Genomic DNA, 26,789 nt, shown 5'->3' on the forward strand with positions numbered 1-26,789 from the left:
GGCGTTCAGGCGGTTTATTGCGCAGCCTCAGACACGCTCAGCACCGCCGGGCGCCGCCAGACGGGGGGAGCAGCCGCTCAAGCCAGCCCCCGCCGGGCACCAAACCTGGGCAGCATTTCAGGCAAGAGAACGGAGAACACGCAACAGCAGGGAACAGCCTGAAACCGGCCCCAGCGCCTGGCTCACCTCGGGGCTGACAGCTGGGGAGGGGAGGCGGGCGACCCAGGCCAGCAGCTGGGACCTCAGATGTCCATGGCAAACTGATCCTCGTCTGGGCGGGGAGAGAGGAGGGCTGGGTTAGGGCAGCGCTCTGGGAGCCGGGACAGGAGAGCGGCTGCGCCCTGCAGCAGCACAGAGAGGAGACCAGAGCGAGGCCCCGTCTCCCCAGGCTGAGTTCTGGGTCACGGCTCTGCACAGCCGCCTGTCTCCCAGCAATGGGCAGCCCAGGGCCTGCGTGGCAGCTGTGTGAGCTGACAGTGGACAGGGCCCATGTCAGCTCAAGGCAGCTGAGCAGAGCCCACGGGGAGCGGCCCCCAGGCCCTGGGGAAGAGAGAGGGGGGCAAAGGCAGACCCTGCAGCAGGCAGAAGCATCCTGCTCGCTTGCAGTTCCCCTCCTGTCCACAAGGGGCGCTCCATGCAGCCCCCTGCACAATGGGAGCAGACTCCCCAGGGGAGCGGAGGAGGATCCAGCCCCGCCCCGGGAGGGAAAGGCCAGTGGCTCCCCAAAGGGGCAGCCCTTCTGCCTGGGGTTCTGGGGCCCACGGGCTGCAGCAGGTGCCAAGGCCTCTTACCTGGGACGACCTCCTCCGTCTCGTTTTGTTCCTTCAGATCCTCCAGCTTGGAGAGCGCCGTGGGGGAGGGGGAGGTGACGCCAGGGATGTGAGGCAGGCAGCGGGGGGGTGTCCTGGCCACGGGGGAGTTCTTACGCTCCAGCAGGAACTTCCGGTCGTAGATGATCCTGGTACCTGTCAAAGCCAGCAGGAAAGTCAGCCCCCGGCCTCCTCTTCCGTGAGCCCTGCCGCTCACGGCCTCGGCCCGCCCCAGAGCAGGCGCCAAGCCCGGACGTGTGCCGGCATCTCCCGTGCTGCTGGGCCACGTGACCTCCGGGGAGCAGCTGGGCCCAGCAGAGCTGCCAAGAGTAACTAACAGGCATTAGAACATCAGAGCTGCAGTCCTGGGCCAGGACATGGGCCGCCTTGCCCAGGACCTGGCCTGACAGCGTCCCCTCCTGGAGCCTGCCCAGAACAGGGACGGCAGGGAGCAAGCTGGCACGCCGAGGGTTTCAGGTCCCCCGAGCACGGAGCTGCCTCCCTGACCAGCTTGAGGGAGCCAGGAATGGGCCCCTCTCAGGTCTGAACCTAGTTCCTTCTGGCTTCCCAAGTGCCCTGGCGCTGAGCCGTGCAGGTTCCCTGGGCCTGGCACGAAGGCAGAAGGGGCGTGGCCAAGTTCCCATTCCCACGGAGGCCTTGTCTGTCCCAGCCTCTCGTTTCCCCTCTCCCTCCTGGGGTACTGCCCGACGGAGCTACCCCCGCCTGGCCCTGCTCTGCCCGCCACCAGACGCCCCGCTGGGTCTGGGCCAGCGGCTGGTCTCTCGCACTGATGGAGCTGGGCCGGCGGCAGCCTCGCTCCTCAGTCCCTGTACGCGCAGGTTTGCCACCCCCTGCCCGCAGCAGAGCCCCCGGCATCCTGGACAGAGGGGAAGAGACCCCCCCACATCCACTGACAGCACCGCTTCCCCCGCCTGCACCCTGCCCTGCGGAGAACGGCCCCGGGCAGCAGTTCTGTACCCACTGACGCCCCCTCCAGCTTGGGGGGGAGTAGAACGGGACAGTGCTGCCACCGATCCCTTCCTGCCCGTTGGCAACACCAGCTCACCCAGCCACGTGACCCGTTAGCCACCAGCTGCTGCCACGCAAACGCCTCCCTCCGCACCCTGCCAGCAAGGCGGCTAGCGCGGGCCCAGCAGACAGCGCAGGGACCTCGACGCCAGCACCTGCCCCAGCTCCCGCCCCTCCCGAGAGCAGGCTTATTGGAAACCAGCACTGGCAGGGCGGTTCCTGCGGCTGAACTGACCCCCCCCACCCCGACTGAGGCATCCAGCCCAGGCAGTGCCAGGCACCAGGCCAAGTGCAGCCGCTTTCTAAAAATAGGGACAATCCAGCCAGGCCGGGGGCCTTCCAAGAGCCCTGAGGCAGGAGTCTGCCTGGCCCGGACACCCACGCCCAGCAGAGCGCCCAGCCCCAGCCCGAGGGTACCCGAGCGCCCCCCATGACCCCCCGCCCCCGTTCCCTCGAGGGGTCTGAGCGGTGCTCCGCAAGGGGCAGGGCTGCGAGGGCCCCTGCAGTTGGGTGGAAAAATTCCATCAAATGGGGAAGTTTTTCAGCATTCAGAGGTGGGTCCCGCTGCAGCAGCTCCCCAGGGATGCGACTGGGAGGCCCTGGGAGCCAGTTCTTCCCCAGCACCCAGAGGTTACGCAGCCATTTGGGAGGCTGCCTGGGAACACACCAGCGCCCCCTGCTGCAGCTGGTGCAGACAGAACCCAACCTCCCCCCCCCATGAGAGTGCAGCTGGACAGGAACCTCAGGCTCCCGGCTCCCTGGGCCTGTCTGCACATGGAGCCGCTGGGCCCCTCCTACTCAGCACCCACAAGGGGAGATTCTCAGGGAGGACGAGCCCTGGGAGCGGCAGGAAAGTCGGAGGCCAGGAAGCGCCGCGTGGTGGAGAAGCTGGGCCACGCAGCAGGAAGGGCATCATCTCTGCCCCACGTGGAACGTAAATCCCTCCTGCTGCCCGCCCCAGCGTTTCCTTCAGCTCTCACCTGGGCCTCGCCCCACCGCAGCAGCCCGCAGGGCCTAGGCGCCGTCACAAGCTGCTGGCAGCCACCCCGGCCCTGCCCGCCTCCACGACTACAACAGAGGGCGTCGGCACCAGGGTGACCCTGTTTCTCAAGCTGCTCACCCAACCCCCCAACCCCGCCTTGCTCAAGGTCTGTTCACAAACGGGAAAGTTTTGCAACATTCAGAGGGGCTCAAGCTGCGCAGCTCCCCCGAGCCCTGCCCCCCTTCGGCATGGGGCTGGTTTTGCTGCTTGGCCCCTGGAATCCCACCGTTTGACACAAGTGGGCATTTGTCCCGGTTGCTCCTGACAACCCATCAGTTGGCAAGAGAACGGGGCAAGTACCCACTTGAGCCAAAGGTGTAAAGAAGGCCTGGCCTGGCCTAAGCAGGCTGTCCGGTCACTGTGTGGGGCAGGACACAGGTAAGAAGGTGGCTCTAGGATCTAGGCAGGGAGAGTAAACGCCCCCTGCTCTGGAGATGTGCCTGGGAGTTAACAAGGGAACCGGCCGGTTCTCAGGGCTGGGGGCTCCCCTGAGGCGGGCGCAGCTGCGTGGGTAAGGCCCAGACAGGCAGAAACCTTCCTTGGGGTTCTGCAAACTCAAGTGGGAGCCTTGGTGCAGGGTTTGCAACCCCCAGGCAGGGTGGACACAAGCCTGCGCTCCGCCAGACCAGCCTGCCCGAGAGCTGGGCGCCCCAGCTGGGTTTGTGTTTCTGTTGGTGGTGCACACTCGCACGTGCCCGGGTGCGCGCACATTTACTCTGCACGCGGATGGGAAGGGTTGGGGCTCACTGGCAAAACCCCTGGGAAATCCAGCCCGGCTGCTGTTAATCTGCCCTGTATTGGGGGGCCTCACAGCGCCCCCCCCGGCTCAAGGGGCTGCGGCTGCTCCCTGCCTCTGGTCAAGGAATCGGGCAGTTCCGGACGGAACGAAGCTACCGAACCGCTGCAGATCCCGATTCCTCCCGCGCCAAGGGGCCTGCGGGGCGCACGCTTTGGGGCTCCCCGCCAGCCCAGGAGCGAGCCTGAGCCGCTGAGGTGCGCGCCTCGGCCCGGGCTGTCTCCGCGCGGGGGGGCCTTACCCCCCGGGGTGGTGGAGTAGAGCGTCCCGCCGGGGGTGCAGCTGTAGCCGTCCGGGGAGCCCAGGGCGCGGCCGCCCGGGATGGGGCAGGAACTCGTGGTGCTCGCGGCGGCCATGGAGCCCGATCGGCACGTGCGGGCCCGTCGGAGCGTGGGGCGGGGCCCCGCCTTGGCCCGGCCCCCGCAAGGGGCGGCCCCGCCCGCAAAGCCCCCCCCGCCGGACCGGGACATGGGGCACGAGGCGGCCCCGCAAACGGCTCCCCGAGAGCTCCGGGAAGTGCCGCCCCCCGCGGCCACAGAGCCGAGAAGCACAAGGCGCCCCGGGCCCGGCCCGCGCGCCCCATTCCCGGGCTGAAGGCCTGGCAGACCCTGTACGAAGTGCCGGCGCGTGGCCGAGCCTCAGGCAGGCTTGAGCAAGCCCCGCAGCAGAGCCAGCGTGCGCCGGGGAACCTGGCAGCCAAGCGGGCTGGGACGAGGGGCTGAGTTTTGGCAGGTCCCAGTCCCTGTTCCCTCAACCAGCTGATTCATGGGGCTGGGCCAGGGGTCAAGGGGTGGTCTAAAGCAGTGGTCCCCAACCTTTCGAGGTTGTCAGGCGCCAGGGGACGTGGTCGTTCGCCCGCCAGGCGCCCGGGGCGGCCCCTCCCATAGCCGCATGCCCCAGGTTGGTGCCCCTCCAAGGGCTGTGCGCCCAGGGCCGGCGCTCTCCCCCCCCCCCCCCGCAAGCGCCACGCACCCAGGGCCGGTGCTCACCGTGCGCCATGTGCCCCGGGCCAGGCCAGCCCCGAGCACCTGGCAAGCGCATGCAAATGCCCCCACGGGCGCCATGGCGCCTGCGGGCACTGTGTTGGGGACCACGGGTCTAAAGGCTCTTGCTGGGGGTGGCTGAGGTTGGGGTACAAGGGCAGGGTACGCAGGCTCTGGGCTGGAGCTAGGACTGAAGGTGGGGCTATGGCTTACCTGGGCAGCTTTTCCATCCACATGCAGAATCATTTCTTATGTGCACCATCATGAGAACCACAAGACCGAGCTGTGGCCATTCTGCTAAGCATTTGAATCTAGGAGTGGCCACACAAGGCCACAGCTTACAGGGACAACTGGCTGGGGCCTGAGAGCGTAAGCGCATTTTCATCAGGTTAAGATGCTCTAGTAAACAGAACAGCTACTCTGCAGTAGAGGGGGGCAAATTGTTAGGGGGAAAAATAGGATTCTAAATGAAATGTGTTCTCTACAGACATTTATGTTCCGTTCTTCAATTTACAAATTGCTCAGCACCTTCAAAGGGGACTGAACTGATCACTTACCAGTTCTTGGATACTGCATGTGCATTTTATGTTGTCAAAACATTTAAAAAGCAGCTGGGCAGAAATGTCACCACATGGTTTGCAAGTGAATTCTTGGCAAACCCACTAAATCCTTACTTCTGGTGGCTGTTCTCAGGCCGTGTTCAAAACCTGCACTGCTGCATCAGGGGACTGGCGGGGGGGGGGGGGGGGGGGGAGGGGGGATGCCATATTGACACTAGTCTTTGATGCTGTCAAAAAAGTGGGTACTCATCTGTGTAGTTACTGGCTGAAGAAGTGGATCAGATCTTCTTCCCTTTATAATTAGTGTCATTACTGCGCCAGAGGAAAGTATGATTTTAAGGCAAAAGTGTGACATTTCCAAACGGGGGAATGCATCATTTGCACGCAGAGCGAATATAGGTTTTAATATGCTATTCAAAGGAGCTTGCAAAACCCACTCGGACTCACAGAAGTGTTAAACTCTTAACCTGTTTAAGGAGCAAAAAATGTTGAAATCAAATACTGGCCAATATTTCTAGATATCTATTTTCAGAAATCTGCCCGTCACTAAGATATATTAGACCAGTTGTTTTTCCATCTATGGTCTGCAGCATTCCAAGGGTCTACAGGCTACGTCTAAGTTTTCCAAAAAGGTTAGCACCTCCATTCAGATTTTTTGAGGGATCTACAAAGCCTCTATTAGGTTACAAGCCCCTATGGCGTGCAGGAGCTATCCAGTGTTTTCTGTTCTTTCATACGGACTTTGGCTGTCAGGTAAAGCATATTCCCAAGCCCTGAGTGGTACTCAATACCATAGTTGGCACATCACTAAAATATCCAAACAATGAAAACTTGAGAGCCACACTGGTTTGCATGGTATTCAAAATGCAGCGATATGAATGTTCACTAACCAGAAAATGACAAAGCTAAGAGGGACCAAAAGTATTTTCCGGTTTGAGAGGCTGTTACAAATGACAGCGATCCTCCCTCTATACCTCACTTGAGTAGCTGACTGTCTTTTTGAAGCCATTTCACAAAGTAACTGTGGACATCCTGATAGGAAGATGTGCGCCGCCCCCCCTCCCCCCAAAATTCACACCACAACCTATCAATACTGTTCGTCTTTTTATTGAATATTCAGGTAAATATTTCACATTAATACAGGCTACATAAAGTGGAGCCACTATACGACATGAAATTTACTCAACTTTTTTCCTTTTAAGTATGTAAACAATTATACATGTATTTACCACCGTAAAAGGTTGAAATCATGTAATCATCTAGTTCTCTGCTGCATACAAGTAGCATTCAGTAGTGTTTAGCCAAAAGCACTAGGTTCATCTGATTTTAAGTTCAAAATGGCTAAACTAACTGGAGAACAGAATCAGTTGAATAGGTAAATCAATTTGTTCTTACACAATGGGCAATCAAATTTTCATTGTTACAGCCCACAGAGAAAAATTGCTTAGTTAGGCACATTAAAAAAATCCCCAGGGTTCTTCCAAGGTCATAGGTTTTCCCAACAAGGCTAAAAAGGATCAACCCTCTTAAATTAGTTGACGTATTTGAGATGCATGTTTCCAATGTGAGGTGCCCAGGTGCCAGGCCAAATCTGCAGTGGACAGAAAAAAACCCAGAACATTAAGAATATGCTCAACTGTTAAATTCTATAAGAGATACAATTACAAACTCAGACCAATTTTTTAAAATATGAGTGTCTACAGTTCAACTCCAACATAAGAGTGGTCAGATTTTCAGAGGGGCTTTTAACTGTGTTCAGTGATGGCCAGGTTTTTGTGAGGGAGTGGTAAATGGCAATGTAGAACCAGTCAGCGTGTTATTACTACTCAGGTTTAAAAGTTTTGGCCTGTTTACTAATCTGTAAAGTCTAGTGCCAATATATCTGACATACATGCTCGGAAAAAAAATCACGTAAACAGGCTCTCAATTACATGACAGCTAAGCATGTGTTTTTCTACTAAGCATAAAATCTCATTTGAGTAATATGATGGAAAGTATTTTAAATATGAGAAGATGCAAATGAATTTACCTGCTGAGCATCGGTACATTCTGTTGAATTTTGGACAACTTTTATCATAGGATTCCAAGCTGGATCTGGAGTATGAAGTCCATTAAAGAGAGGACCTCCTGGGCCATCAGCTAACTGAGGATGAGAAGGTATTAGAGCGCCTCCATACATGGAAATTGGTAGACCCTAAAATAGCAGAAAGGACAATCAGTGACCAGCGTAGTGGTTACAGACAACAAGACTAGTATCTCGTACGCAGAGTAGCTGCTTTCATCACCGAGATCCCACAGCACTTTCCAGAGATCACTTCCTGCAGCACTGACATCAAAGAGTGGCGCTACACATCAGCACTGCCCAGAGCAGCGTTTGAGGAGACAGGAGAATATCATAGCCACGTCCAGGGACAATTCAGAGGAAGGCAAAAGGCAACTGATTTTACTACTGTTGGAATTTTTAAGGCTCCCCATTCCGATGTGCTGCGCAGTGTGAATGAGCGTTACTTCAAGGGGTCAAACTTCAAATTCTTCTGCAACATGAAGTTGCATTTAATCAGCTTGGCATTCTGTGAGAAAGCCAGGAACACATGGTGGTCTAAGCATCAAGGTTGGAAAGGTCAGATGCCTTAGAACCAGAGGCTTTCAGCCCATCATCCTCCATCGTAAGTACTGCCATGGCTTGGGAGTGGTTTTCAGGTGAGTCTGCAAAGCCAGACACTGCCTGTTCTACACAGATTTCAAGTCACGAAGTACCTGGGACGTGCTCGCCTTCCTATCGATAGGCCCGCTGTCATCCAAACGGAGTGGCAGTGATGCCGTGCGTGTCATTTGAAAGCACAGTGGGTTCCTTCAAGAAGGACAGTTCTGTACGATACTGTCATGGCCAACTGGAATCCATAACCGTTCATAAAAAGGTGGAGTGGCCTTTAGACAGACTCACTCGGCCTCCAACGTGACAAACCATAGGCTCCCCCCCTTAGCCTAGAGCAGCAATGAGCAACCCAGCCAGTGGGCCGCATGAGGCCCCCTTGCATCTCAACGGGCCGCAAGATTGTCGAAGCCGACGGTCTTCCAGGACAGGGTGGTTTTACTAACTGCACAGGAGTACCTGGTGTTGAGAAAACCATAGCAGCACTGTGATTGGATGCAGAGGGAGTGCCTGGCTCTCAGTTCATGTTGTGTGCGATCAGCCCACACCTCCCTTCACATGTGCCACTTTAGCAACACTGGTAGGAAAAAACTATGCGGATGGAAACCAGCAGCAACTGTCAACAGAATCTCTCGCAGGTCTCTCATACAACCCAATGGCCTGTCTGTGGTCCTCGGGCCGCTGGCTGCCCATTACTGCCCCCTCCTGCCTGCTGCGAAACAGCTATTTTGCGGGGTTCATAGACCGCGGGGAAGGAGGAGTAGGGAGTATGGGACATTTGGGGAAAGAGGCGGGTACGGGCAGAGACTTGGGGAAAGGGTCGAGTGGAGGAGGGTCGAGCTAAAGTCGTAGGTTTCATAACCACCATAGGCAACAGCTCTTTCGACACCTCCCGCAAGGGTCTGGTGTGTCTTTGCATAGGATACGAAAAATCTTCACCTTGCCTTAAAATGACCATCGCTCCCAACGAACAAGGACTACAACAAGGCACCTTCTCCAGATGTAGCCATCGCAATGTTCTGGGAAGACTCCACTCCAGGTACCTGATCCTCAATACTCCTCAAATGCCAAAACTGAATTATGCCAGGGCTGAATTCAGTCTTTGCCTTGTGCTAGTTTCTCCATGTGCACATTTCAACAGTCTCCTAACCTCCTGCCATGTGTTCTGGAGAAAGTCATGTCTTAGTCAAATGCCCAATTATCACCTGGAACCTGTGTTAGAAGCATTAACTATTAATCAGCCTGAAGAGGTGACCTAGTTCCAGGATAGGCAGGCATCCAGAGTCAAACACGGCCGGGAAGAGTGTCACCAAACTAGTCCGGGGATCAGCTGAGATATAAACAACTACGGCTAGTTTTTAATTTCAGTTACGTGACTCAGTTCGACTAGCATCTCACGTGCCCAAGAGGGTGGCTGCCGTGGAGGGGAGGCCATAGGAATCCCCATATCTGACAGAGGAAGGGTGCCCAACCGATGGCCTGTGGGGTGCACACAAGCCCAGAACACCCGTGGCCTGTGTAACAGAATATACTAACAGCAGACTCATTTGCGTTTTGTCACCATGGTTACATCATTTTAGTTTCCCACAGGTTGGTTCTTCACACACATCTAAAGACACACAAACCAAGCTAAGTTTAAAATATCAATCAATATAGCTGACTTGAAATCTTATCCACATGTGTACAAGATGTTGGGCCCACACAAGGCTGCTTACGCTCATGTGGCCGGGCACCCCTGAGCTACAGAACATTCAAGCTGAACTCATTTTTCCTGGCAAAGTGGCTCCAACTTGTTGCAGAGAAAGAGCTTTGAATGCAGTTTGTACCGATCGTTTCTGGATATGCACCATCAGGCAAGTCATCTGCAGCCAGGGAAAGCCAACCAGCTGCTCACAACAAAGTCAACTTTCAAACATCACTTACTTTAGAAAAATCCACAAAGCTATTTGGCATAGGTTGGTGGAAAATGTTTGAGGGAGCCACGATTCCAGAATCATCTCTCTCCATTGGCTGATGCTGGGAAAACGTGCCTGGGTCTGACAACTGTTGATGCATTGGATGATTCCCCATGATGGGCTGGGACCAGCCTGACAAGCCTTCTGGAAAGGAAGAGATTAAAAGTGGCTGGTTCTGACCAATGGAGAGCACTCTGGAATACATCAATCAGCTGCAAAGACCACCACACACGGTAAAGATCTTGGAAATAAGCACCACAATGCTGCAAAATAAGCTGGGGCACTGCTCTGTGCAAACCACTTTCAGACCTCCCCGAAACTCGCGTGTGTTCTACCCTCACACCCCAAGGACCGGTTTTTAACAAGCTATGCACACAGGCCTCCTAGCCGCAGTGTTATGCTCTGCCTACATGGCCCTCTCACAGACTGGCTGTAGAACGCACTGCCCACCTGAGGCCCTGCCACATGCAAACATGTTTTCCCCTCCCCGTACCCAGCGAGTTAGGTATGAAAAGCACTGTAGTGCCTATGGCAATGCAAGCTGGAAGGCTTCACAGAATCACGCTTAGGGCAGGAGCTTGTATGAGAGCAGAGAACTTTCTGTTGACTGAAGTGGGAGAAGAAGTCTGAAGGTGTGAGACAGGCCCTGATATCCATTTCCCCTCATGCTTGTATATTCCTCCACAAATTTGGAGTCTGCATCAAATACCAGACTGGTATTTCTGATGCCCCCAATCCTGAGTTAAGCTTTAACACAACCGTAATCTATAAACACCCCCAATTTATCTGACAATTTGATCAATTTAGTCTGAAAAACAGTCAGGATGAGACACCAAAGTTTAAGGGGACAAAATCCGATCAAAAATTTAAGCCTCAAAGGAACCCCTAGCATTACAAAACTGACAATTAAAACTATCATTTCATTTTGCTACACACACAAGTCCAAATGCAAACAACCTGCAGCTCAAACACCGCACTTTGTGATTAGCCATTAGAACTTGAAAATGGAACTACCAAAAACTGACTATAAACCTTCAGTTGGTTAGAAATTGTGTTTTTTTTTTTTTTTTAAATAAAGGAAATTGCTGTTGCCTGGAACAAAACCTTTTTCATATTATTCAAAAGGAATTATGGAGGAGAAAAGAGAAAAAAAATTAAGAATAGCAGCACTGAATCTGGATGTTTCAGTTATTTGCTTGTTATAACTATAACCACATTTTAATAGTGACAAGCTACTAATTAATAAAATGAAACCACAGCTTTCAGACCGAGTTTTAAATTTGTAGACCACGTTTTGAGGAAAAAGAGACATTTTGAGGAAAAAAAGATAAAAACGTATTTGTTCTCATTCTAAAAATTACATGTCCGTTCAATAGCTGCAACAGTTTGGAAGATTTCAATCACTCTCTCAGAGATGATGCATTTATTTATTCTGTACCATTGCAGGAACTAAGTCTGGTGCAAAAAATCTGTATGATGAGAGTAAATTGCAATGGTTCTAGTAACAAACAGATTTGGCCTGAAGAAAATCTGAGTCAGTCCACCTTAGCTTTATCAAGAATTCTTTGGCATTCTTGTGGGTGGGTTACAAATTCTTTCTGGATCAATCATGAAAAACTTGGTCTGCCAGCTAGAACATCAGAGGTATTTATCTCTGAAAATCCTGCAGAGTAGCTCAGGAAATGAACAGAAAAGCAATCATGAAACAAAACCTAAAGAAATACCTCTGTTCTTCCGAGACTTGAGCCCATCCCAGGTGGGATACTGAGGCTGTATTAACAGCCCATCTGTAAAGAAGAGTACGTTTCTGGATTTGTACCCACGTAAAGCTTTACAAATCAATCACTTCCTTTTGCCTTAACCTTCCTTTGTAATTGTCGTCCTTATGTGCCAGCTCCTCAGTGAATGAGGAACTTAAGACTTTCCCCAATATATTCCCCTAAAAGGATCAGAGTATGCAATTTTTGAACTCTTCTCTGTCCCCACCAGCTGTTTGTGGCGTTCCCTTAAAGTAATCTTGCATGCAGTTGATAATGTACATTTATTATTCCCTGATTTAGAAGGTAACATCTATACATGACTACCATGTTTTACTGTTTCAAACTTGATCCCCCAAAAAGCATAAACTAGAGATTGTGTTATCCCTCCATTAGTTCTCAGGATGTAGCATCTCCCTAAAATCTGAGTTTTGTTTTTTAAACAGAAAAAGTCTACTCACTGTGTATGAGATTGACTTACCTGATACATTGTTAACTCCAAATGACCAGATACCACTATGTCCAACAGGAGCCGTAAAATTAGTTCCCAAGGGGGTAGGAGTGACGGAACCTCCCTGTCGAATTCGTGCAAGCCTTTCCGTCCCAATAGGTGGTGGTACCTTTCGGTCTTGACTTGTGTTGCCTGCTTTTGGCTGGCCCAAGTTAGAAGGTGCAGAAGCAGCTGAAAGGGGTGAAGATGATCCCGATGAAACTGATGGAATAGGAGATTCACCTGGTGACAAAATATTTCTCTTGCTTTATCATACACGGAACACTTATTAAGGGATATTTAATCCCACAATGTCCCATCTAAACTGCCAGTCTGCTTGCTGGAATGTAAATTACAAAAGGCGTAAAAGTTCATTGACTTATAATCTTTTGGGGTTAGTGAAAGAACTAAGATATTTGAGGCAGAATAGTCATTGAACTGATTGCTGTTTGGCCCACTGGAAAGTTTCTCCACCAACGATTTTGCATCTTATTTTATGAAGAGATCAGCAAATCTTGGCCCAAATTTTCTGGGGATCCAAGTGGCTCTGTTTTCAGAGGTGCAGAGCATCCCATATGCTTGCTGAGACATGCACTCCGGCTGTGGTTTTCTAAAAATGCTGAAATGACCTAAACTTTTAGTGGGATTTGTCCCAGGAACTTCTGAAAATCCAACCCTTAGTTTTAAGCCTGGTTGCCATTTTGGCCTTTGTGCTCAGGGAATTGCCACCACTAAGGCTCTGAACAACAAAAGTCCAAACACCACAAAACGAGAACTCTGCACTGTCATTTCAGACACGTGAAAAACTACTGTGAATGTTAAGACTCAGGTCTCATTTTAAAATGTTTAAAATAAAGCATGACTCAATCTGAGAATGTCATGCCAAGCTCCTCGGATGCACTTTTACATTATAAGAAAGCAGCCAGTGCTGCGATTAAGTTTCTCTTCATAGAGTAAGGGTCCTCTACTCTGGAACAAAGCCCCTGTAGCAGTGTGCCTCAGAGCCTGGTCAGCAGAGCTGGGCTGACAACTGCTTGCAGATGTTCTCTCCGACTGGAGTCTGGCTTCTGAGCCCCATTCTCCCCTTGCTGCTTTTCAGAGATGAGGTCCAGCCTCACTGGGAACAGGGGGAGGGATAGCTCAGTGGTTTGCGCATTGGTCAGCTAAACCCAGGGTTGTGAGCTCAATCCTTGAGGGGGCCATTTAGGGATTTGGGGCAAATCTGTCAGGGATGATACTTGGCTCTGCCGTGAGGGCAGGGGACTGACTTAATGACCTCTCAGGGTCCCTTCCAGTTCTAGGAGATAGGTATATCTCCATATATTATATCTACACTGTTACTTTCAGCCCCATGGCACAAACTGGAATCCGCTCCCTTGGGCTTGAGACTTGCTGCTGCTTTTTTTTTAAACAGTGTAGACATTCCCTAAGCTCCCTGAAGCTGCGTTAAGACAGGTAACGATGGCATTTTACATACGATATCCACACTGGTTTTGGCTGCCATTTCTCACATTTCCCATCTTTACTGAGCTAAAAACAATTCCCAGTGATAGTTTCTAAAGCCACTGGTGGCTTTCCCACCAAAGTTACAAATCAACTGGTCACCAGAGACAATCACTAACATGCTAAAAGTGTAGAGATAATTAAGACAGACCCATGAAGTTCCTACATGAATTCGTGGCGCTTGTCCAAGGATGTGGTGAAAAATGCTGTCTGTTAAAGCTGGGAGTCCCAACAGGTGCTGGCCCTTGAAGATAAACCCGTTGTATGTTTGTTGAAAAACCTGTCAGAGGAGCTGCAGAGGCAGCTGCAGAGCCATTGGATGGATCTAGAGAGGGCAAGCCTGAAATAAATATAAAACTTATGAAATACACCTGTTTGGGAAAAGACTTCATGGCACCCTAAAGATTCACTGCTCCAAACAAAACTTAAACTTAGTGCCCAGTTACCCTTTTACTTACATGTGCAATGAGTTTGTGCAGTTACAGGTGAAGGGAGAATTTCATACTGCTCTGTCAGCCTACAGCTGCTATCCCCACACATCACTACCTCAGGGGTAATCGATTATTTGTTGTCAAGGCATATTCAAAGTCCAGACTTCAGAACAAATAAAGTCAAAAGCATTGGGTGATCCAGATGTGCTCTGCCTATTGACAATCCTGTTCTACCTTTACCAGCCATGAGCTAAGGCGGCAAACCCAAGACAAGCTTACCACAGAGTAATTTCAACTCACTCCCCAGTCTAGAGTTTTCCAGAACTAACCAAGAATTCAAGTACAATGTAAATCAAAACCAACAAAACAGTAAGCAGATGCAAGAAAGAAAGACTGAACATTTTTAATTAGTACCAGGGCTGTCATTCATAACACAGGTTGGACCTCCTTGGTTCAGCATCTAACTAGTCTCAACCAGGGAGTTTGCCGGACCACAGAAGGTCAATGGCATCCCCAATGCTGCCGGCCCAGCTGGGCTCCCAGCCACTGGCCCTCCTGTCACCTGACTCAGCCACTGGGGCTCTCTGGTCCAGGAATATCCGTGGTCAGAACCAAAGAGTCCAGATTAGAGGTCCAGCCTGTATATTTTTTGCCTATCTTATAACTAGGTCCAAATCAGCACGCACAGCTTACTGGTCCCCAAGAAGTAAGGTTATGCTGGTATTTGTATAGCATAATGGTTGGAAGCAGGTCTCAGCACAGGGCTGCATTCCAAATAGGTGTGAAACTGAGTCTCCTTTAAGACAACTGGCATGGGGTGATGAATTCACTGACCAAGCCAAGGCTTCATCACAGCTTGATGATTACAATTCTGGTAATAAGCACAGGGAGTCAAAGGGGTTTTTGGTTTTCACTGGTGGTGGTTTCTGGAACCTGTGGGAACCACAGCTGTCAGAGAAGGGGGCTGACAGAACTGTTGAGGGGCTCAAGGTAATAATCACAAGCAGCATGAACTAAGACCCTTCCTGGAACCACTGGGACAAAAATACCTGGCTACAGGAGTCAGAAAAGGGGTGGTGGTTGCTGGACAGGATGGATCCTGCAACGATGGGTTTTTCCCTGTCTCTGACTCACCACTTGGAAGCCTTTTTGGTTACTCTATTGCATCCTATTTGGAACAGAAAAAAAAATCCAACTAACCTAGGCTCTCTGGCCTTCTAAAATGTTAGGTCCTGCTGCTGAATTTCTGCGTCCAGCAGCCTGAGACTTGCTCACCACACTTCAGCTAAGCTGGAGCACTCAGCAGCCAGGCACCGCTGGCTTGGAGAATCTGCCAAGTCAAGACCTGCTGCTGAAGCACCAGGCAATGAGGGAGGCAGTGAATTACTGTGCAGCTGGGCTGTGTGCAGGAACCCCTTCGATCTACACTAGTGGTGGGCAACCTGCAACCCACATGCGGCCCACTGGGGTTCTGTCTGTGGCCCATGCATCCCCTCTGCCTCCCTCCACCACTTGTCCCTCACACACTGGGCACTGGAACCCCACACTTCCTACTCCTTCCCTCCCCCAGCACTTTCCAAGTGCCACAAATCCGCTGATTCACACTGTCCCTGCTCCTTCCGGTCCCCTCCCAGAATGCCGTCAATCAGCTGTTCAAGCTCAGGGAGGGAAGGAAGGAGCACAAATCAGTGGATTAGAGGTACTCAGTGGTGTGAGGCAAAGGGAGGAGCACAGGGCCCCAGTGTGTGAGAGGCGTGTGGGGCGGGGAGGGTTGCGTAGGCCGCAGACTAGAATCCCCGTAGGCCATGGGTTTGCCACCACTGGTCATGTAGCCCACTGAGGAAGGAGGGCCATTCATGCAGCCAGCTCATAGGTCTTGGTTGCCCATCGCTGATCTACACGGGCTTTTCTCCTCAAATACCAGTTTCCTGCAGACTCCTCTAAAAAATCCTCCCCCTACAAAGACGACACCAAGGACAGGAATCAAAAGACACAATGGAAAACACTTCTGCCTGTAAAGAAAGAAAATAGGGAGAAAGGGACTAGAGGAACCACCCACTTCGGGTGGAGGTGAGACCCTAGGAAGTCGGAGAGAGACCCTTCGCTGGACAGCATCATCATCTCCCACTACACTGAAAGGAGAGAAGTTCAAGGAGAGGCACCTCTTTGCTTGGATCAGGAAGCACAAGGTGCTTATGAGGGAGAGCAGAGTGTAAGGCCATCTTTGCAATGCTTTGCTCAACGGTCAGTGAATACACCTGGACTTGAGATTCAATTTCCATGGACAAGGGACTGGGCAGTGCTTTGCTAGTGTGACTGAAGAGTACATATGCTGGAACATATTTGATATAGGCAAGTCTACTGGCACAGAAATTGTGCTAGAGACGTGGTTAGTAATAAATGACTTATAAAGCGTGTGACTGCTCTAATATCCCCCACCGGCGCCTCCCTCATTGTGGCATTACTACTGATATTCACTTGCCAATTCCCTGCTCCTCATATGAAGCTCAGAAGCAGGCCAATCAAAAAGGCTCCTTTTCTGCTGTGATGCATGCGATGATGGATCAGAGAGAAGGAGGAGGAGGAGGGAATCTTTTGCTGGACCAACTTCTGTTAGAGAGAGAGAAGCTTTTGAGCTTCCACCAGATGAAGAAAATGGTCTTTGTCCTGCTCTCATGGTGTACAGAGCCTGGGTCTTCAATAACAACAGAGGCTGGCTGGACAAGTGCCCAATGGACTGATTTTAAAGCACAATGATTACGTAGCCACTGAAATGTCAGTGTTGGATTTTGTACACTTCTGAGAGCAAGGGGGAATGTTTCTGCAGGAAGTGGAATGAAGAGGCTGAAGGGATGCCTGATTTTACCAGCCTGAAACTTCTGAAGTGCACAGGTCAGTTTCAGTTTCCCACACTGTCAGTTTCAGGTACGCTAACATGATAAAAGATGCCACTTCCTATTAATACTTTGCCCCACAATACTAGAGGAAAGACAACATATCTAATACCAATAAGCGTGTTGCCTACAGCAGTCCTAAGCAGCATGTGAACTGGCTTTAGTCACTAGCTTCTCACTTAAATATTTTTCTTGATGACTGCATCATACTATTATGCTGTTACAAAAGCATTTCAAACGTATTTCACTGGCTCATTTGACAAGTTTCCATAATGAGGATCCATCGCATGAGACAGTGGAGTCCAGACACTACCAATGCTCAAAGCCCAGTTTCTTAAGGCTCCAAGATGTTTCTGTGTAGACTGCCACTGCAAGGGTTAACTTAACCTGGCCCATAGTTAATCCAGATCTCATGAAAGACTTTCAAAATCAGATTCCCATTATAAGAGTGGCTGTTATGTGCGGTTTCAAGGCATCAGGACTGTTTCAGCTCAAGGTATGCCAGCTTAGTGTAATGCATTTTCATCTAGCAGAGACAGACTGGGTCCTCTTATGCTTCTGATACATTTTACAGTGACTGAAATAGATTCCTTCTAGTTTTGTCTGGCGTCTTCTAAGAGAAGCATGCATGTCTGCCTCCAATTCTGCAAACGGAGAGGCTTAGCAGACATGAAAAGTGGAGGCAGGAAAAAGACAGTTTTCTGGAATGAACCCAGAGCCATAAGCCATGTCAGGAAACCACAAGCAGCTGAAAAGAAATTGCGTGAATTGGGAATCCCTGCTTTCAACCTGAATTTTCGGTATCCGTGGAAAGGGAGAAAAGTACTCAAACTTCGCTTAGGACATGGAGGTGCTTGTCAAAAAAAAAAAAAACAAGACTCAAGCAAGTGAAGAACCTAACTGAATTCTCTGCTGCAAACTGACTTAAGTGAACTCCAAGGTATCAAGTCTGTGGAAATCCAAGTATTTCTAAGTGTACCACAAAGGTACAAGCAAAGCCTCAAATAAAGACGACATTTGGAGAACAAACCATTGCTCAGTGTTACAGGTGCAATGTCATAGCCAGAAGCGACAAATCTCACCTTACTGGGACAACATATGAAGTTACTACAGAGCGGCCCACCGGCAAGGGCCGTCATACTGTCTAAGGCCCGGGGCTGCTGCACTCCCCAGCAAAGTAGTGTAAGCCAGTAACAAATGGGACTTTTTGACTGCACAGAACTACGAGGAACTGACGATTCAACTATATCCCATAATGCAAACCAGCTTCAATTTTGATTGAAAGCAGTAGTCTCCTGTGTGGCTAATCTGTCATTTTAGTCTTGGATATGCACCCGAGAAGCACACCCCACTTCATCCTAGGATAAATAAAAATGGATGTGAAACTGGATTTTTAATTTAAACACAGGCTTGTTATTAAAAATAAGACTATTTAAAATTTGGAAATATGACAACCTCTGCTAACTCCTACATTTACTGTAATCTACTAAAATAATTTAATTCAAATAAAAAAAGTTAAGTAGTATTCCATTTACTGCCACCATTTCCAAGTCAAACCACAGAACTCAAGGGTGCACGGGCTAAACAGCTGGAGCTAGATTTTGCTAAAGTGCTAAAACAGCCTCTTCTACAGGTGCAGAGAATATTTTCTTCATTTCAGTTTAACTGGTACAATAAGTTCAATGAGGAGTTCACTCAAAGTTAAAGACCAATCAAAAATTGAAAAGAAGAGTAGGAAAGTTTGTTCTCCAATCTATGAATAAAATCTGAATGTGAGGATACAACCTACAAGTGTTAAAATCCAGAAGGACACAGTGACAAGACACAATCAGTTCAATTCACTAAACTGCAGATACTTCCTTTGTTTACTAAAGCCGTTACATGTTGAAAATCTTTGATAAAAGTGAAGTTGAATTTGAATTCTCATCCAAACAGAATTCGACAAATCATAAATAAAAAATCCAGTAATTAAGAAATGCATTTTTCACCATCTTCTAACGCAGGAAACATTCGGAATTGGAATAAATGTAAATTAAGCTCTATCATTGCTTAAACAAACATGTACAGATGTGTATCCTGGTTTTCAAAAAGCATATTTAGTGTAAATGTTCTATTTCATTGCAACTGAAATGTCTTAGCGACTGTCTTCACATACTTTAGTGAAGACACTACTATACCAAACAGGAGAGCTTCTTCTGTCAGCATAGTTAATCCACGCAACACGAGATGGCAGCTGTCCGATACAGTGCTGTTAAAAGGGTGGCTAGACTAGTATAACTGTGTCACTCATGCGTGTGCATTTTTCAGCCCCTGGAGCAATGTACTTAAATGATAAAGATCTCAGCATAGATCTGGCTTTAATGGTTATCACCAATGAAAGTCAACCTCTCTAGGAAAATACAAATACAAAACAATTAAAATTGACGAATTTAACTCTAGACTCCCTGCTTGGTAATTTAATCTTGATTTAAACCAATCCACACTGATTTATTTCATCTAAAAGGCAGTCTGCAGGGTCTCACTAAAGCAGAACTGGACCCTGGAGCAGACCATAGACTACTGACACGCTTTCTAGATACCAAGACCTGGACAACCTGTACAACAGACACTGTTGTTCATTACCCACCATCAACCAGTTAACTGGTTTAATATTAGGTCAACCCAATGTTTAACCAGTTAACAGATTAGGCAGGCGCCCCAGATGGGGACTCCCACTCCCAACACCATTCTGGGGCTGGCTGCTGGCTGCCAGTCCCTACTGGAACAGCCCCTGCCTGTGGGGCATCTAGGCTCCCCGTGGACAGAGGCTGCTCCGAATGAGAGCACTTGTTGGAACTCCACCCACTGGCTGGAGCAGCTTCAACCCCCACTGGTTAGTGGTTAACATTTCCCTTTCACAACACAATCTGAAGGGCTCAGATTCCAGGCAGGGAGGCAGGTTATGTAATAGACTCAAGACCTGAAACTAACTTTTGCTTCCTGGTTCTGTGGTTAGAGGGTGTAACAGACTTCTATATATGAGGCTGTAGCTATAGGACTGGGGAGAAGAGGTGGCACAATTTAGTATTTTTTAAAGCATAATAAATCAGTATTTAAATGCTTCAGCCAAATTCCAACTTGCATAACTTACATTGTCAAAATCTCATTTTATTGAAAAAACCACTCCTCACTTTTCTCCTAGAAGACATGAGTGTAAGCCATGTTAGGGCATACTTCCCACCATTTTGAACTCATGGTTTATGTAGAATCAAAAGCATCCTAATATACAGGGCTCGACAAATAGATTGCAACCCGGAAGAGTTGGGTTCGGGTGATCTGCACATGCGCAGATCGCCGGAGTGCGGCTGGCGAGCGGGGCTCGCCGTGGTTCAGCAAGCCCTGCTAATATATCTTGAATGAAATGTGGTAGATAATTGTGAGGCATTTAAAATGTTGTAGATGCGTCAGTGCCAGGGTAGGACACACAAAGTGGATGAGGTAAGATGTTTTATTGGACCAACTGTTGATGAAATAGACCAGCTCTGTGTAAATTTGAAAGAACATTGGTTTCTTTTCATCAACAGAAGTTGATCCAAAAAAACGTATCATGCGTGTGTGAGAAAATTTAAGTTTTTATAGATCTTATAACATTTTATGAAAAATGGATGACTTTAGATACTAAATAGAGTAATTATCCCCCGTGAAGGCATTTCCATTTCCCTTTATTTGCATAACTGCCTTCAGAGCCCTTCTATGTGCATAATCCAAGGGATAGGAGTGATCTGACAGACTATTTACTACATCTTCCTGAACAATAGTTGGATGTCATCTTTGACCATCCATGAGAAAAGGACAAGTTGCCGAAAAGGCAGAGTTTCTGGAGTCACTGGAGCAGAACTTGACAATTCTACGGCTAGAGGACAGGATGAATGAACACTTCTGGCTGCATCTGGGTCTATTTGCTGCACTGGGAGCACAGATCACAGGCAACCTACCTGCTTGTGATATTCAGAATGCAGCCAATTAGTTAAAGCTTCAGAAACTCTGAGACACCCTGGCAAACACTTTCAGACTGTTGACTTCAGACATCTGAGAACATTAAGAGAGCAAACTCAAAACTGTAAGCGAACAGGACCAAGGATCCCCATCTCCTAATACTGTTGGCCTCTCACCATCACAATCCATCCTTCCTTTGGATGGAATCTATATTAGACACCTGCGGGTGGAACTCCAACAAGTGCCACACAACCCTTACTTACTAACAGGGCCAGCTTCTGCAGCATTCCCAGTGCCTGAAAGAGAACTGCACGCGTGTAACTGTAAATAGTTTCCGAAATTAAACTTGTCAAGTTCAGCTCTCACCTTCAAGTTCTAGGCATAAAACCTGGTAAAATATTTTTGGAGCAATCTGAGAATAGGGTCAAAGACTAACTGAAGGACTGTCTCTTTCGGCCAGCGTAGAAATGCTGTGGACTTACCTACAGGGCTGGTAGAAACTCTCTGGGAAGGTGGCCTGAATCCAGGAGCCTTGGAGTTATCAGGATGCACATTATCTATGTGTCCAAGCACAGAGTTACTCAGAAAAGTAGACTGAACAGTGAAAGACGGGTCGGCTGCTGCTCGCGTGGACATTGGACAGTCTCCCCATCCTTGGTTGGCTGGCACCTGGTTGCTATCAAAAAGACTACTGAAGTGATTGAAAAGTGTTGCTGGCCCAAACGTAGGAGGCAATGGTTTGTTTGCTGGGTTAATGTGCATCTGAGAACCGTTCATAACGTTCATGGCTGATGAAAGCTGCACTGCAGCAGGTGGGCCTTGAGATGGCGTTAAAGGAACTGGATTCGTAACAAAAATAGACTGATGATCTTGATGTAGGTTTGCATTTGGTACCACTGAATAGAAAGAACCTCTAGGCTGCATTCTGTGAGAAACTCTAGGTGCTGGTACAGCTAATTGAGGTAAATTACTGTTGTCCTGATTATCTGCAGCAATTGATCTGGGCGAAGCTAAGCTTAATGGAGTGGGTTCTGAGCTAGATGAAAAAGGCATGGACGCAGAGGAACTTATATCTGACATGCTGGTTGGCAGTATCTCATCTTGGACGTTATTTAGAGGTTCAGGGCTGCTCGATGAGCGAGTTTCTAGGACTCCAGGATTGCTGCTAGCTGACATATTGCAACTACTTGCAGCCGAAGATGGTGCACAAGTGTTTCCAGTAGGTTGGTCTGGTGCTGACACCTTCTCTTTGGGTGCTGAGAAAGAGTCCGTTTTAAGTGCAGAATGCTGGGTTTGTGGAACATTAGAGGGCAGAAATGCTGTGGGAACTTGCCCATTGTTTGCAGGTGCAGAGGAAGCTGAAGGCAGAGTACTACAGGTGCTTGTCACAGTTGAAATTGCTGTTGCCACCGCACTTGTTTTCGGAACACAGGTGAACAACTGCTTCCTGACCGACGAGGGAGTCCGACCACTTGTCGCACAGAGCGGTTGGGTGGAAGCAACTACAGAAGAGACAGTAATAGGGCAGCTAGCAGTAGCTAATCCAGTAGACTCTGTCTGTAAAAGATTCCCATTCTGGTTACCCACACGACTGGAACTGTTATGCTTTGGAGAGCTGTTTGTGCTGCTAGGGTTAACTGGTCTCACTGGGAATGGTCCCCAAGTGTTTGGCGAAGGTGAAAAAGTTCCTCCAAACTGAGCCATAGGTAAGCGAGGGTGCCGAATCTGATGCATAGTTTGAGCAGCCAGCAAGGCAAAATGAGGGTGGGAATAAGCCAACGGCAGAGACACTGGAAAAGGAGAACGCACATTTGCTGGAACATTCTTGTTCAGCTTGTTATTGGTTTGGAGAGTAGAAAGCGTCGATGACTGAGAGGTGACGAGTGGCGGGGCTCCAAGCGGAAACGAGGGTTTGTTGGAAGCAGCTGCGGTACTGACTCCGGATGAAAAGTTTGCATGGATTGATTTGGTGTTTGGAGCAGGTGTTCTTATATGAGTTTTAGGAATTAAGTCTTCCAGTTCCTTAGCAGGATCTTGAATAAGGGCACTGATGAGTTGCACTGCATACCTTGTTGATTCCGTACCACCCCTGAAATTAAGAACAAGTATTAATCTTCTTTCTGGAATGGAATTCTCACTTTGTTGCAACACTTCAACTAAACAATTTATTCTGGCTCTATCAGTACAGTATTGAGTGGAACAGCCATGTTTTATTTCTTGTATTTGCTTATTTTATGGTTTAACTTTGTGTATCAGACTTTCAAGCACATCCTGCTGTCAGCAATATAGGCACTAGTGCAAAGAGCCAATTTGTCTACCTTTGAAGTAGAGACTAAAAAACTTGTACCAACTTAAAATTATTTGGTTTCCATGTGCCATACCTTATTGTGATCATTCTCTCTCCATTTTTATCTTTTTGTTTGTCCACATCAATATGAGCACCAGTGACATCTTGAATCGCTGTGATGTTGCACCCTCCTCTTCCCATTATTCGTGAGACCACAGAAGCTGGGACAGATAATTTCTTAGACCTGAATCACAAAGATTGCAAATTTGGGAAGTCATTTTACAGAAATATAAAAAGTGCCCAAATCTGTTTTGTTTGGCAGCTGAACATCCCAATATTTTTACATTTCCTGGCAGCAAGTGGTTTTCTGCCCATACTGAATTCACCCATTGGAGCCTCTAAAACTTCCCCACTGAAATTACTGGTCATCCTGAGCAACTTCTTCAGAACATTTACTCAGCCAAGCATATCACATCACACCATGTTGCTACTTTGGACATCCTGTTCTTCGTCTTTTTTCGTCCCTTATGCGGGACGAAATTCTATGCAACACTTACTTTACATGTTAATGAGTATCAGGCACCTTTGGATCACAGGGATTAGCCACTGGACACAAGCTGCTTCTACTGGTTTATAGTCAGACTGCTAAACTGTTCCACACTGGTATCTTTGAACCACCACCTACTTGAGCAACACTTGAAAATCTGGGTCTTGATCCAACACCCTAGTTAACATCGCCCAGACTTAAATGCTGCAGAAGATTGCCAGTGACTCTACGCAGTGGTGTACAGCAAGCAGGCCAATTGTGCAATTCAAGGATCCAAAGGGATGCTAGAAGCCACCATGAAGGCAGCAAAGATTTTCAGAAGCACATTTATTTTAGGCCATGACATTGCAACCCAAACACTCAATGAATGAATATATTAAGTGACCTGCTAGGATTTTCAAATTCATATGGCATTGGTGGGTCAGTGCAGGCATACGGCAACGGGAAGCCTTAGGACACCAGCTATGCTTGCATTCCAGACCCCAGCCAAGGTCCTTCCAGGCCACCTGTGCTCCCGGACTTTAAAGGCTGGACCTTTCAAGCCCATGGCTTCCAAGCATAACAGTGGTGTATGGCAAGTTGAACTGGAATTACAGGCATTCCAAGGGGTTTCAGAAGGCACTGTGATGAAGGTTCAAGAATGAGAACAGAACAGAGACTCTGCACCTCTTTATGTTGCTGCCAGCTTCTCCTACATTTTAAATTTAGTCATATGTAGCATTTTAGATGACTAATCAGAAATGATACAGGAAATGTATTTCAGTTAATCAACGTGTAATGTAAAATAGATCATTTTTACACTTAATCTCTGAAATTATTATAAAATGACTTATTTTCTTATATTACCTATCCCATGCCCCCCCCATGCACACTAGCATCCCAATCCCCATAAACAATCTTTTATGATATTATGCCCTCACCCCCAGTATTTCTCATGCTCCAACTCCCTCCCCTTTGGATCTGCATTAGTATAAATATTTCTCTATTGGAGCGCCCAATCTCCCCCTGCCCATGCAGCTTCCAACATCCTTCCACATGATTAATTCCAGCCTTCTTTAATCCACCTCAATCCATCCTCCAAAGTGAGTCCCTAGCCACACTCAGAAATCCTTGTCACCACCCACTGAGAAATTCCATCCTCACATGAACTCTAAATAGCACCCAGCACCCCACTCCATACCCACCCCAATGACACCTCCCAAACTCATTGTTTTTAGCTTGAAAAAATGCCCAAAATAGTACCTTTTTGCTCCTGAACAGCAGCGCCCTCCTCTCTGCAGCTGAAATTGCTCAATTGGTGTTGGCTGCAGAGTGTTGTTAGTGGGAGGGTCTTTCAAAACTCTGCCTACTTGCCTGTCAAGGGTACAAGGGATGTTTCCATTGGTTATTTCTTTGACAGACATCCCTTCTACCCAATAGGGTGCTTTGAGGGAAAGGGCATTAACACAATTCTTGGTCTTGGAACTGGGACAGGCTTCAGGAAGTAGACATGTGCAACACCTAGTCACTTTGAAAACAGTACATGGATTGCTACAAGGTTCTCAGGCTATATGCATGCTCTGTCTTTCAAGGGCAGGGCTCAGCAAGTTCTGACCCAGAGTAGACATTTTGTGATCACATTCCTTATGGTTATCAAAATCCACCATTTTAGAAAGAAAATGTCTAGAATCCAGCTGTTCTGGCAGAGCAGATACAGGATGCCAAACGCAGTAAAGCAAAGCAAATGACTAAACTAGGAGACTCAAGAGACCTGTCTGGAGAGGGTTTGTTGCTCCAGGATCAATAGTGGGGTCTGTGTGCAGCCTTGGTAAAGGCATCTGTCTGCTTTTTAACAGTTCCATGCCTGCATGACAAAAAGTTCGGAGGGGGACTCTCTGGCTGTTTATTAGGCACACTCCATACCATGGACTAGTAAGTATTACAATCACTGAAGTAGGGAAAAACTGCACATTTTAACTGGTGAGCTAATAGGAAAACTTAGAAAGTTAGATTTTAATTGCATAGATTTTTTCATTTGCTAGAATAAGATAGCTTCCCCCAAACCTCACACTTCGAGTCCTCACTAAAAGATGCTCTAAAAGGAGCATTTAGTTAAAATACTGCATTGCAGAGCATGAGATGCTAAGTCAGGGCTAAAGGCAAACACTTTTTTCACAAGTCTCACTTCAACTGAATAATAAAAAAAAGACAGGAAGTGCTAACAACTGTTTCCAGCTACATGTGGACAGAATAAAACGGGCTGCAATATGGCCACAGGACACCCAATGTAACAAAGTGATGCACATGCATTTTCAAGGACGAGAAAAGGCAGCCATGTTGGAGACGGACATTCCTCAATTACACAACCAATTATATTTTAGGCCATGAATGAGTTGGAGCTAAATCAGTTACCAGAACATGAGCCAACAGAACACAATGAGCTCCATGTCTCAGTCTGTGGACCACCTCCTGTATATCTTCATTGACACCCACCCATCTTTGAAAGATCCCATGTGGAACTCAAGTGTGACTGAGCTTTTGCTGCTGTATTCCTTCATTCCCAATGGAGCCTTGGTCTATCCCTCCCCACTTAAAGAAAAGCCAAAACAAACTCCCCTACCCAAAGGAGTTTAGAGAGGCCCTGGCAAGGATCCCACTCTTACAATTCAAAAAGCCAAACCTGGCATCAGTTTTTAGGGTAATTATCACCCATAATAGTTGCAGTGTTTTGCAAACAAAATACAAGCACCAGGAAGAAAGGCTTTTATCAACAGCTGCAAATGTTCTGGGTAAGTGCGCAGTGTATAAGTCAAAAGGGCTAGACACACTTAGAAAACGCAGAATTGAAAACCTTTACCTTCTAACCACTTCTTTCCAGCCTTCTTCTCTTTTCTGGCCTCTTTTTGGACTAGTGAGGTTCAGCTTTATGTTTGGAGAGGTCAGAGGCAGGGACACAGATTTATAACTTGCCGATAATGAATTTGGATTAGTGTCACCTTCAAGTCTGGAAACAGAAATGTAGGATTACAGACTATAAACAAAAAGTAGCTGCAGAGCATAGTTTTAAATAATCTCTAAAAATTATCAGTTAAAACAGTT

At 48.3% G+C, this 26,789-nt stretch overlaps 1 protein-coding gene across 22 annotated transcripts in view; it reads right to left on the reverse strand.

Moving 5' to 3' along the window:
• ANKHD1 (ankyrin repeat and KH domain containing 1) overlaps positions 1-26,789 on the reverse strand; it is a 147,729-nt gene continuing 120,940 nt past the window's right edge. For 4 of the 22 annotated variants that reach the window (XM_075900072.1, XM_075900066.1, XM_075900084.1 and 1 more), the window contains 11 exons: positions 26,548-26,694; positions 24,954-25,064; positions 23,259-23,408; positions 21,360-22,966; positions 13,729-13,917; positions 12,066-12,317; positions 11,552-11,614; positions 9,796-9,971; positions 7,249-7,413; positions 792-965; positions 1-271 (listed from right to left, as the gene is read on the reverse strand). In XM_075900072.1, the coding sequence (XP_075756187.1) occupies positions 825-965; positions 7,249-7,413; positions 9,796-9,971; positions 11,552-11,614; positions 12,066-12,317; positions 13,729-13,917; positions 21,360-22,966; positions 23,259-23,408; positions 24,954-25,064; positions 26,548-26,694 (3,001 nt within the window). In that variant the 3' untranslated portion in view covers positions 1-271; positions 792-824. Of the gene's footprint in view, positions 272-791; positions 966-6,310; positions 6,811-7,248; positions 7,414-9,795; positions 9,972-11,551; positions 11,615-12,065; positions 12,318-13,728; positions 13,918-21,359; positions 22,967-23,258; positions 23,409-24,953; positions 25,065-26,547; positions 26,695-26,789 lie in introns of those variants that run through there. The other 18 variants (XM_075900078.1, XM_075900085.1, XM_075900086.1 and 15 more) reach the window with 15 other exon arrangements.

The sequence above is a fragment of the Pelodiscus sinensis genome, chromosome 17 (genome assembly GCF_049634645.1).
Source record: "Pelodiscus sinensis isolate JC-2024 chromosome 17, ASM4963464v1, whole genome shotgun sequence".
Taxonomy (NCBI): domain Eukaryota; kingdom Metazoa; phylum Chordata; order Testudines; family Trionychidae; genus Pelodiscus; species Pelodiscus sinensis.